The 12,275-nt window shown below is 46.7% G+C and overlaps 1 protein-coding gene across 1 annotated transcript in view; it reads right to left on the reverse strand.

Annotated features, from left to right (window-relative positions):
- Window positions 1-861: 861 nt before the first annotated feature.
- PSMD11 (proteasome 26S subunit, non-ATPase 11) overlaps window positions 862-12,275 on the reverse strand; it is a 30,158-nt gene continuing 18,744 nt past the window's right edge. Inside the window, exons 7-14 of the mRNA XM_039253002.1 lie at window positions 7,783-7,927; window positions 6,976-7,036; window positions 5,299-5,361; window positions 3,769-3,894; window positions 3,281-3,316; window positions 2,976-3,027; window positions 2,529-2,671; window positions 862-2,410 (exon numbers count right to left, since the gene is read on the reverse strand). Of these exons, the coding sequence (XP_039108933.1) occupies window positions 2,529-2,671; window positions 2,976-3,027; window positions 3,281-3,316; window positions 3,769-3,894; window positions 5,299-5,361; window positions 6,976-7,036; window positions 7,783-7,927 (626 nt within the window). The 3' untranslated portion in view covers window positions 862-2,410. The remainder of the gene's footprint in view (window positions 2,411-2,528; window positions 2,672-2,975; window positions 3,028-3,280; window positions 3,317-3,768; window positions 3,895-5,298; window positions 5,362-6,975; window positions 7,037-7,782; window positions 7,928-12,275) is intronic.

Genomic DNA, 12,275 nt, shown 5'->3' on the forward strand with positions numbered 1-12,275 from the left:
ATATTTTATTTAACCCATGATGCTCAAAATCTAGATTTTAAAAATTGAGCTATTTTATTCTTTTTTTTTATACCAAGTCTTCAAAGTCTGGTTTGTGTCTACACTTGCAACGCATCACATTTCGAACTACCCACATCTCAAAAGGCTCGACAGCCACCTGAGGCTAGTGGCAACATGGTGGACAGCACAGGTCTAGAGGGGGTCATCAGACCCACAAAGGGAGCAGAGGAAAGGGCTGCTGCCCACTGAGCTCCTCCGGGCTGCCCTGGGCTTGGGAACCCCTCCCTCTTCTCCAGCTCAAGTGCTGACCAGGTCCCGTGGGGTATCTCGTAAAGTCGTTTAGGGAAGCAAAATCCTTCGGCCAGTCAAAGGGCACAGAGACCATACACAACTAAAACAGAATGCCAGAGTGGTTTGGCCCGAATTGGAACTGGTGGCTAGAACTCAAACCACCACTCCCAAGGTCTGAGGGGCGGCATGAAAACCATACTGATTTTCCAAAAGGTTCCAACTAGAAACAAAACCACAACTCAATGTCAGGACGCCCCAGGCGCTGCATGACTTCCTCTAAGCCTCACGTCACAGTTACCTACCGCGGAAGCAGCAGGGGATCTGACAACCCAAACCGCCGTGTCCTCACTGGACCATGTTGCCTCGGGGAAATGGAAGGTACCTGCACACCGCATCCTATGTCCGACCTCACCGACAACGTTCTTACCCAAAGCCCTCCACTTTACCCCGGACCCAAAGATCTCCCATGAAGCAAATAAGATACCAGAGCTTTGGCCAGTCTAGAAGGCTACACAGAGCTGTGTGGACTTGATCAGAAGCCCTCCAGCACTCAAGAAAGGACACTTTTTGAAAAAAAAAATTGTTTTTATTGGAACTCATCTGAACATCAGATATACCTGGTGTTGGTTAGCAAGAACCGTTTGTACATTTGATATTGATGGTGCCAAAACCAAAACAGTAACTGGACATGATGGGGAGAGATGTTGAGAACAAAAAAACCTGATTTTGGAGAGGAAAGTAAAAGCCAGTCAGATTCAGTGAGGATGCAAAACCTGGTACAACAAAATCCTTTTACAAAATATAAATTTATTATGAAAACCTGGAAGGATCATCTGAGAAAGGGAAAGAAAGATCAAAGGAGGCCAGCAGGAAGGAGGCATGAGGGGAGGAGGAGAGGAGGCGACAAAGAGATGAGAGGAAGAAAACAGAGCTGAGCACGACGGAGGTACAGAAGCTTACCTGCCCCAACGGCATGAAAGCCTTGCTATGTGATCTCATCATAAAACAAAGCATGCGGAAATACAACTCTACCTCCCATCCATTCGATTTCTAAGAGGTAAATAAAGAAGCTCCCTGGGAAGGGGACATGAGGGTGCTCGAAAACCCAACAACGAAGATTTAAAAAAAAAACAGACAAAAACAAAACAAAAATCCCACCAGAACCCCCACACCCCACAGTCTCATTTCCAATGTTCACTTATTAAAAAAAGACTAAATCCATGTGACAGCAGGAGGAGGGGGCCAGGGAGAGAAGCCGATGGACTTCAGACAGCCTGACTCCCCTGGAGGAGAGGAGGGAGGGAGAGAGACATGTGATGGTCTCCTGGTTGAGAGGGAAAGACAAGGGACAGAGAGCAGAGCAGAGAAGGGCAATTAAAACACTGACGTCTAATCTAATTTACTGTGTTAAAAAGAGCCACATGCACAGCAGGCCCCCTGAGGGCCCACACTGCTCCCGCGTGGCCCTGGTGGACACTAGCTCCTGGCCGCGTCCCCACTCCTCCACAGGTCGGCGTGAGCGGTGCGGCTGCGGCTGCGGCGGGCCCTCCGGCCGGTGTGCTGGAGCCATGGTGGCGGGGGGAGGGCGGGAGACAGGCCATGTGGCAGGGGAAAGAACACCAAAACGCCTCATTTCAAATAAAAAAGAAAATAGCAGTCTATACACAGTTGTTTGTTTTGGTTCAGTACAAACAGAATAAAAAGTCGCTGCTTTGATGGTCAGGCAAACACCCAATTCTGAAGAGGAGGAGAGCTGACGCCCAGCGGGTGGGTGAGGAGCCCCGGTGGCTGGCGGAGCGCCTGGCTTCGCAGCCCTCTCCCAGGAGGCAGAGAGCACAGCTTTAGGTAGTGTAAGCCTTTTTCCTTTTATTTAGAATAACCTTTTTTTTTTTCTTTTTCTTTTTTTTTTAAGCAATTTCCCCACTCCCAAGTCGGGCCAGTAAAGATTACATGAAAACTGGCACACCTATTGGCTGGAATACAGATGCACCAAATGAGGATTTAAAAACTTTCCGAGCGAAAAGTAGAACAAAAAGAAAAAAGAATCTCCTAGCATTTTCCCTAAAGGTTTCACTCTCCCGCCACACACACTCTCCAAAGGACCGCTACAGATCCAACTCTGCAAGAGAAGACAGAGCAGTGTCAATCGGGGAAGCTGCGAGGCCACCAGGCGGCTTTCAGTCTCGACAGGCAGAAGACAGCGCTGCCCGGGCCTGGGTCCCGGAGCCAGCACTCACCTATGTCAGTTTCTTGGCTTTGTTGTAGAGGGAATCCACTACTTTACTCATGTTCTGAATTGTTTCCAGAGCAGCTTCATAAGTTTTATCTACTGGGGGTTCATCGAAAATAATCAAGACACCCTCCCCCTGGTCCAAGATCCCTGCAGGAAACACAAGGGCAACCCAGGTAAAAGAGCAGATTAGACACAAAGGCACTTGAGAAGCAGCCCACTCCCTAGCCACCTCCCTTTCTCCAGAAAGGAGGAGAACCAGAAAGCACCTCCGTGTTCCGTGTGTGCATGTCTATCACACATTCTCATTACGGGGATCAGAGGGGCAAGGATCCCAGGGAGCTACCAGGTGACACAAATGGAACATCTCCTTTCAAGATACACAAGAGCGTGGTGCCTCATCCCCCCCCCCCCCCCCACCAGCAGCCCCCTGACCTGTATGGCTGTTACTCACCATGAAATTTCTTGTCAAGAATCATCTGTGATAATTTCCTTTCCACATCGGCCTAAAATCAAAGCACAGATTAAAGGGACCGGTATCCACTAGTCAAAGATCACACAGACATGAAAGTTTACATAAAAGGGCAAATGGGTTGAAAACAAAACGGCAACAGTGCAACCCGCGCTCTGAGCTCACGGTCTCCATTCCACACGAAGACGCTTGACGACCCTCCAACCAGGCCCGTCCAGTGTACATCTAGCACCTCCGCGTGCCCCTCTCCCCACCCTCGCCCCCAAGACAAGCTCAGGACTGCTTACCTTGGAGAGTTTGATGAGGCTAGATATGTGTTCAATCTAAAAGAAAAGGCAGAGACAGCAACACTGAGTCATGCTTCTATCTAGGACGTGGGGGTGGGATCGCTGCATCTCCTGAAAGCCCGCCGAGCGTCTCTGCCAGGACAGACGCGCTCTGGCCATGCTCAGGTCTCTCATGCTCTGTCCATCTGCTGCCTCTCATCGCCAGACAACACACACTCCTGTCCCACATTCATGTGGGACATGCCTCCTCCATGCCCCTACGTGAATGCCTATCACGGGCGCGGTGACTACAGCAGCAAGGAGGGGACTGCTCTCAGGTTACAAGCAGAGGCAATCTCCCCAGCCTCGGCCCCACAGCACCTCCGAAAGAGAGGCCGGGGCCTCCTGCCCAGCCCCGGAGGCAAGTTCCTACTGCGGCCTGGTGAGGGAGGGGAGGGGGCCAGAGAGGGCGTTTTAGCCAGAACCAGGGCTCCCCAGAGGGGCCTCACCTGAACTCGGGAGAAAGGCTCGATGACTCGGATCAGATTCTGTTCCAGCAAGTTGTCATACAACTTGGCCAAGTGTGTACTGATGATTGGGTCATCCCGGAGCTCTGCCCGATAATCCGTCAGGGCCTGCCAAGAGAGCCGGTCACAGAGATTGGCACAGCGGAGCACCTGAAAGGCACGCTACTCCCAGCTTCCCAAGCGGTCTGCCGGACGCTGCAAACCCATGGTTGACTGAAGTTCTGGAGGACTTGAGATGAAAGACCGCTTATGACAGAAAGTAGAAGAAAAGAAACATCAAGATGTAAAAGATGGAGCCCCTTCTGGGCACCATCTTCCTGCAGGAAGGTCAAACCATGTGAGCCCCAAGAACGGCTCAGCCTGAAGGCCAGATGGACTACACAAGCAGTTCTCAACATGTAGCCCACAGAGTGAACAGGGTCTCCGCGGGCAACAAGGAAAAAACAAATCCTGAGGGAAATACTGGGAAGAGCTGCGTTCCACAACTGGCTCGCGGAGTCTCACAACAACATCAGCATACAGTTCTACAGTTACAGAAAGCACAACAGCTCATTTTGTTTAGCCCTAAGGTTTCCCAGACCCTTTCCCCAAGGAACCCCTATTGAGGGAAGTGTCCCATCAAACATCCCAAACTTTAAAATAAAACGATCTAGTCTATTTTGTTTATTCATGAACATAACTTGTCGACCTTGAGGAACGGTCTCATATCCAGCCCCGTACCAGCTGTGCTGTAAGACGTTAAAAGAAGCAAGCAAATCATGACAAGCGAGGAAGTGAATGAAACCAGCAAGAAAGCTCCACAAAGATGATGAATCTTGGGGACACCCAGAGCCAAACGGTCTAGCCTCCACACCACGTTTTTCTTCCCAGATCTAGGTTTGCTTTTATCAGCTTGGTCAACATACTCAGACTAAGAGGAGAGAGGCTCAGGAGATAACGGAGAAGTCTCACACTACTGCTCAGGCAAGTTCTTCTCCCCTTTCAAACCTTCACTAACAGTGAGTGGAAGGAAGGCAGAGGCAAAGCGGGCCTAAAGTGTCAACTGAGGAAGTGTGTTCCGGTCCGTTAGCACACAGTGCCGACCCGAGAAGCAGAGCTGGCGTTTCTGGAGCTGAAGGAAACCCTGAGACCGTGGGATGTGGAACAAGCGCCAGGCCTGGCCGTCGACCCTGGCACGTGAGCTGTGGGGCTTCAGGCCTCCTCGCCGAGCCCCAGCCCCTCAACCACAAAATGCAGAGAAGAGGTTGTTGTGAAAAGTTAAGTGAAAAAGGATAACAGAAAAAACTTTTTTAAACTGAAAGGTACCATATATAAATGAGGTATTACAACTCATCTGTACAAGTTTCACTGAACAAAAGTGCTCAACTGTTTCCAGGTTTTGATACTGTACTATAATAACGATGTAACCACTGGGGAAAACTGGGTGAATGGTACTTAACAAAAAGGTTTTCTTAAGTATGTAAATGACCCTCTCCTCCACCCAATTCCCTATCATCCGGATCCCATGCTTACCTTTTCAAAATCTGCCAGGGATCTGTTCTTGCTAGCCTGAGCCACACATTTTAATGCTTCTGTCTAAGAGTAAAGAGAAAAAAAGAGAAAGTGATCTATCTTGCATGCACATCTCATCCACTAAATGTCATAAGCAGTACGCTCTGTCCACACAACTTCTGGATGCAAGAAGAACCTGCCTCACCACTGCTCCTCAGGGGCCTGGGAAGAAAAGCTAGAAAATGACAGAGAACTGTGATCTCTTTCCCCCTCCTCCAAGGCTCTTTATCCTCAGGACCCCCAGACACTTTCTGCCCTTAGACCTGATCATACCTGACCAACTCTCATTCTCCTAGGTTTCCCAACAGAGCACGAGCCAAGATCTACTTTCATGAGGGTTGAGACACCAGAATTCTACATATTACACTCAATGTTAAAATGCCACAGAGGGATGAAGGTACAATCGCTGGTTGAGGGCAACTTCTAACCAGGTTAATAAAAGGCACCTCACCAAGCTATCAAGTCTCCACTCAGCAGATCTACAGTCTTTCTGGGAGACTGTGCTGACTCCTGCCTGAAAGCTCCCGTCAAGGTACAAAGGACCTCCTCTGGTACCGGCCTGTGCACTTACATAAGGGCAGTGTGTGTTGTACAGCAGACTTGGAAATGGTGCAGAGCTAATCATTAGTCTGTCTCAGCACTTATGCCACAGAGAGAACAGATGTCACAATTAGAAACACCTGGAAATGAGAGCCAGCTAACCCAAGTTCAAAGTCTGGCTCCACCATTTACTGCTTACCTGACCTGTCCTGGACACTTGACCTCTCTTACCCCATTTCCTCTAGTTCCATATAGGGCAACGAGTCTTCACTGCAGTAATAACAACTATTCCTGTGGTCAAAACTATGAGCTGATCCGAAACTTTTTCGGATGAAAATCCATTTAGGGCCACTTGTAGAGAAGGATGGTTTCTTCTATGTGTTGTGGCCATTCCTCCAAGGGTATGAGATTGCTAATGGGTCTACTGTTCAGAGACCACTGCATGTGAAATCTGGAAAGATTACTTTACTAGTGATAATCAAGCAAAGTACAAAGAAGGGACGGTCCAGACATCTGCAGCGACCTTTACACAGGTCATACCCGTACCTACTCCAGCACAAAAGGAGGTCCCGACTATCAAAGGCCTCTTGCACCACCCACACTCAGGACATGAATGGAAAGGTACTGAGAACACTTGGGTGAGCCATCAAGACCTAGTTTCTGCACCAAGCTCTTCAACCACCCTAAAGCACACGTGTACCCAACCTTACCGGGCTCCCAAGTCTTGGAGAACCCAAGATTTCATATCCTTCACATGTTAAGTTTGTAAGTCAGGCTGAAGATAGATAAATATTTTGGTCAAAGCAAAAATGCAGCCTAACTTGTACAATTCCATGGTTCAATTCTTATAACTCCCTCAAACCACCTGAGGTCTGTAAGAGCACCAAACACAGACTCTCCAGGCCAAAATACAACAGTACAGGAAATACACTGAATGAACACCCCTTAAGGAAAAGGGGTGGCAGGGGGCTGGGGGGGGTCACATGGAGAAAACAGAATAGAGACCTGAAGAGCACTGGTCTCACTGTGCATCATGACTGACAACATGTTGGCCTCAGAGTAAGCAGAGATCAGAACTGCAGTCAAAGTATTCCCTACCTGCCTCCCCGCATACCGAAGTGCAAGCTTCCCGCTCACCAAAGCCTGGACATCTTCTGGGCTAGAAAACAAAAGACATACTTGGTCAACTGCTCCAGGGTGCTATGCTTCTAAGAATAAGTTGAGGCAAATTTCTTTTTCTCAGAATTCCACTGAGAAGACTGCCCACAGAGGTCTAGTCCCCACCCCTAAACCCATAGGTCCCTCACCTTGCAGAAGCCAGGCTTTCTTCACTCTCTGCCCAAGCTCAGCACTTGAGAGCAGAAAAACTCCAGCATCAAAAAGAAAGCCACACTGAATGTCCCAAAAGTAGTAGACCCAACAGGCAAAATGATAAATGTAAGCCAGTATCTCATTATCCCCAAAGGAATGTTGATAAATTCTGTAGAATTCCTTACACAAAGATCTGTCATACTTGCTGTTGTCCCCTTTCTCAAAATTCTCCCTAACCTCTTCCTTCACGCCCCCCACTGTGAGTGGCCCGGTTGGCCGGTGCATGACTGGAAGCTATTTCGAGGCCCACTGTCTGGTGCTCAGCAGCTCTCTGGTCAGAATAATTGCAGGATGATAAGAACACTCCAAGAGAGTCTGGAAAGGAGATTTCTAACATCTGCCTCCCTGATTCTCAAAGACTAGCAAGAAATGTGCTCAGGAACACCTTCGATACCCCTACTCTATGTCAACCAGCCCCAGAGGAGGCCATGACTGCTTCTCTACTGAGCCCCACTCCCTGTGCATGCCATCTGCACGGCCAAAGCCTCAGGTGAAGAGCTTGAGTTCTCACCCCCGGGGTTAATGTGCACCTACGTGTTGAGCATGATTTTGCACAGCAACATGTACTTCAGAGATGTGATGGCCTTGGGGCTATCGATGGAATCATAACCCTCAAATGCCTCATAGAAATAGGAGTATGCAGTTTTCCAATCCTTCTCCTCCGCTGCATGGATAATACCTGGGCATTAAGAAGAAAGGAAAAAAGAAAGGAGAAAGAACCCTATGAAATAATAGAACCATCAAAGATCAGAGCTGGGAAGGGCCTCAGAAATCAATCCCAACCCCATCTACCTAGTGATGAGGTCAGGAAGGGATGAAGGGCCTGCCCCAAAGTCAATGCCAGCTAGTGGCAGCACTGGGATTAGAACCCAGGTCTTTAGTCACCCAGTTCAATGTCATCTTGACAATATAAATTCCAAAGGAGTTAGAGACCCTACTCAAAGGGGACCCTAAAAACCTTAAAAAAAAAAAAAAAAAAAAAAAGACACTAACACCTTTCCCCATGCTTCCCATCACCACTGTGGTTTTGCTATCTTTTGAAGTCACTAAAAAGGCTATGTTTACCTTCTTAGGACATCACTTCATAGGTCAGGAAGTTGAACCAAACATCCCTGGACTGCCTGAATGACTAGTTTTAATAATGTTTAAGATAGCTTTTCTAAGCTTGACATTTTTATATGTAAGCAGAAAAAAAAAAATCCAATCTCTTATACTCTCATTTCAGATACTTGTCATCTACAGGTATGCTTCTGCCTAGATGCAATCAATATACGGACTTCATACAATGCCAGATCCATGAACTTAATTTAACTGGCCATGGTTAAGCAGTACTTCCTTAGGCTGATATACTATAGTTTATCTAAACAATTCTCTGCCGTTTAGAAGCTGGAAGGGTGCCTGGGTGGCTCAATCAGTTAAGCGTCCAACTTCAGCTCAGGTTGTGATCTCAGTTTGTGGGTTTGTCAGGCTCTGCATTGACAGCTCAGAGCCTGGAGCCTGCTTCAGATTCTGTGTCTCCCTCTCTCTAACCCTCCCCTGTTGGCACATGCATTCTCACTCGCTCACTCGCTCTCTCTCAAAACTAAAAAATAAACCTTAAAAAAAGAAAGTTGAGTTGCTCCCAATAAGACTAACTTTGACTGAACTTGCTATTACTTCCAACCTACGTTATCACTTGGGATAACACAAAATTTAGTTTTTTCTAGCTTAGAAGGCATCTAAGCCCTCAGAGTCTGTGTATCAGTTCTAACTCTGCTTCAGGCCCTTGAGGTTACAGACCTCAGCCCCACTTGTTTATCACAGTGCTTCCCACCATTCTTCACATCAAGGTCCACAGAGAAAGTATTCAGCACCGTGAAGTAAAAGGATGAAGCTGCTTACACATGACCCAAGGGAACAATGTTTCAGCACATTTTTATTTTATTTTTATTTTTATTTTACTTTATTTTATTTTATTTTATTTTATTTTATTGAGAGAGGGCGCAAGTGAGCAAGAGGTAGAGAGAGAGAGGAAGGGAGGGAGGGAGGGAGGGGAGGGAGGGAGGGAGGGAGAGACAGAATCCCACAAGGGGCAGAGAGGGGCGGAGAGAGAGAGAGGAGGAAGGGGGCTCACCCAATGTGGGGCCCAAACTCACAAACTGTGAGATCATTACTTGAGCCAAAGCCAGATGTTTAACCAACTGAGCCACCCAGGTGCCCCGGGTTTCAGCACATTTTTAACCCACCTATCATATACCTGTGTGCCTGTACACCACCTGGGAACTTGCGACTTAATAACCATTTACTGAGTGGCATGTGCCACACCCCAGTGCTTTTAAAATACTCTACCCAAGAAACCTCTCATTTTGAGGCTAAAGGAATCATACCCTTCTTCTCTACTGTTCTAAACTAAAGAGAGCTGGAGAAAATCCACCTTCTCTGTAGCCAAGGAGAGTTCCCTCAAGAATGTCCAACAAACTATTAACACGGCTAAACTAAATTAGACAAATCCCCATTTCCCATAGCTCCCGGTCCAGAGCTAGAAGAGAATAGACCAGACCCACAATAAGACCGGTTTAAAAAAAAAAAGAAAAGAAAACAAAAGGTAAAATAAGGCCCAAGAACTGGTATACTGCTTTCCCAAATACATTAACAGGGCCCACATTAGGACTCTGAGCATCATGGCTATTATAGGAGGTTTATCTATTTATTTATTTAAAGAGAACACTTTTCTTTGAGAGAGAGAGAGAGAACAAGCACGCATGTGAGCATGGAGGTGGGGGCAGGCAGAGCGAGCGAGCAAGTGAGCATCTTAAGCAGGCTCCACACACAGCACAGAGTCCGACTTAGGGTTCTATCTCACAACAGTGAGATCACGACCTGAGCCAAAATCAAAAGCCAGTCCTTTAACCGACTAGGCCACCCAGATACCCCAGGAGGTTATTTAAAAAACAAAACAACACAACAACAAAAAAAAAAACCTGAGAGCCCATCACTCATTCAACACAAATATTAATGAATGCCTACTATGTGCCAGAAACGGATATAATTACCACAGAGGAAATAGGTATGGAGAAAAGGACCTCGTGAAGCTCACAGTCTCACCGTGGGAAAGATGGTCACCAAAACAGAGCAAGATTAGTACCATAACATGTACAAAAGAACACAGCTTTGACAAGGATGTCCAAAAGAAAAGAAAGCACGACTAGATCTGGGAGGATGCACAGAAAGTCTGCCAAGGGGACAGATGAGAAGGGGAATTTCGATGCAAAGACAAAATACACAAGCATAAAAGCAGGAACACATGAAGTTATATGGTAACTGATGAAACGATGCCTTTCTTTAGCTTGCCATGTTAGCATGGGAACGTAGCATGTAGCCTGGGAATAATGGGGAACCACTGGAGAATTCCAAATAAAGGAGTTACATGATCAGATTTGTGTTTGAGAAAAATGACTTTGGGGTCGGCAGTGGTTTGGGAAAAGTGATCAGGAACAGTTAGATAAGCAAAACATTGCTCCAATGCCCCAGACCTTTATTAGAACGGTGACCGTAGTTTGGGAAAAGAAAGGGTAGGTGGGTAGGTTTGGAGACAGACTGAACCTGATCTACCAACGGACTGGATATGAAGGGCAAAGAGAAAAAGGAATCAAGATTACACCCAAGACAATAGCTTGAGAAACATTAAACCAATAACGATACTATTACCTTGAATAGGACAAAAAGGTTGAGGGAAGAATTAGATAATAACTTTGCTTTCTGACATGCTGAGAGTGAGCCACCTGAGACATGTAGGTATATCTGTCCATTATGCAGCTGGAGACCTGGATCTGGGACTTAGGAGGGAGGGAAGCTACTGAAGACCTAGGTGAAGAGATCACTGGTGGCGTGTAGCAGCAAAGCCATGGGTGCGTATGGGATTTTAGACAGGAAACAGAACAGGAAGAGAAAAGAAACTAAGAAACAACACTGAGGAACACCCATGCTTAAAAGTCAGTCATAAGGAAGAGGAAAACAGCCAAGTGTGACCAAAGAGAGTCAGTCAAGGGAGGAGAACCAAGAAGACAGTGATGTCAAAGAAGACTAGAGTGTTCAATAGGGTCAACTTCCCCCCAAAAGTAGAGGTTATAAGGGAGTTACTGACTTCTTTCAAGGAGTCAACAGAGAGACCCCAAAGTAAGGATACTCTTTCAACTTTTTCAAGCAACTTGACAGAAAAAAAGACAGCAATTTAGAAAGAAGAAAGGACTATGCTTTTGTAGCTCAGGCAGTTCAAGGACTAAGAGGAAGATCCAAGTGGAGAAGAAAGACTGAAGGCTCAGAATGGAACAGAAAGGCAGGTAAAGAATGAGTGACACAAATTCTGGAGAGGAAAGAGAAAAAAGTTCATGTACACATGGCCTCTATTTCCTCTGAGAAATCAGATCTTGCCCATGAAGGAAGGACATAAGGAAAGAGGAGCAGCTTAAAGCGAGTGCCAATATTGGTCAAAGCGAGGTACTGTGGTAAGACCTTCACGTTCATCATCTCATTTAATCCTCACCTTGATCCTATAAGAAGGTACAATTATTATCACCATTTTACAGATGAGCTACAGATACAGTAAGTAACTTGCCCAAAGTCACATAGCTAGCAACTAACAGAACCAAAATTTCACTAGGAAAGGTGGTTTGTAGACTTCTGCTCTTAACCTCTGAATGACAAGACATGCCGTGTGATATTCACACTACCTGATAATCAAGTAGGGCAGGTATTCTTTCACTTACATTATGGAAACAAAGCCCGCAAAGAGGTAACACCAGGACTTCAAACTAGTTGTGTTTTGTGTGTGTGGTTTTTTTTTTTTTTTTTTATGTTTATTTTGAGGGAGGAGGGGAGTGTGTGCAGGGGGAAAGGGAGAGAGAGAATCCCAAGCAGGTTTTGCACTGTCAGCACAGAGCCTAACTCAGGGCATGAATTCACAAACCGTGAGATCATGACCTGGTCTGAAATCAAGAGTCAGACGCTTAACTGAGCCACCTAAGCACCCCTAAACTAGTCTTCTGCCT

The sequence above is a fragment of the Hyaena hyaena genome, unplaced genomic scaffold (assembly GCF_003009895.1).
Source record: "Hyaena hyaena isolate Hyena2069 unplaced genomic scaffold, ASM300989v1 scaffold_10, whole genome shotgun sequence".
NCBI classification, from domain to species: domain Eukaryota; kingdom Metazoa; phylum Chordata; class Mammalia; order Carnivora; family Hyaenidae; genus Hyaena; species Hyaena hyaena.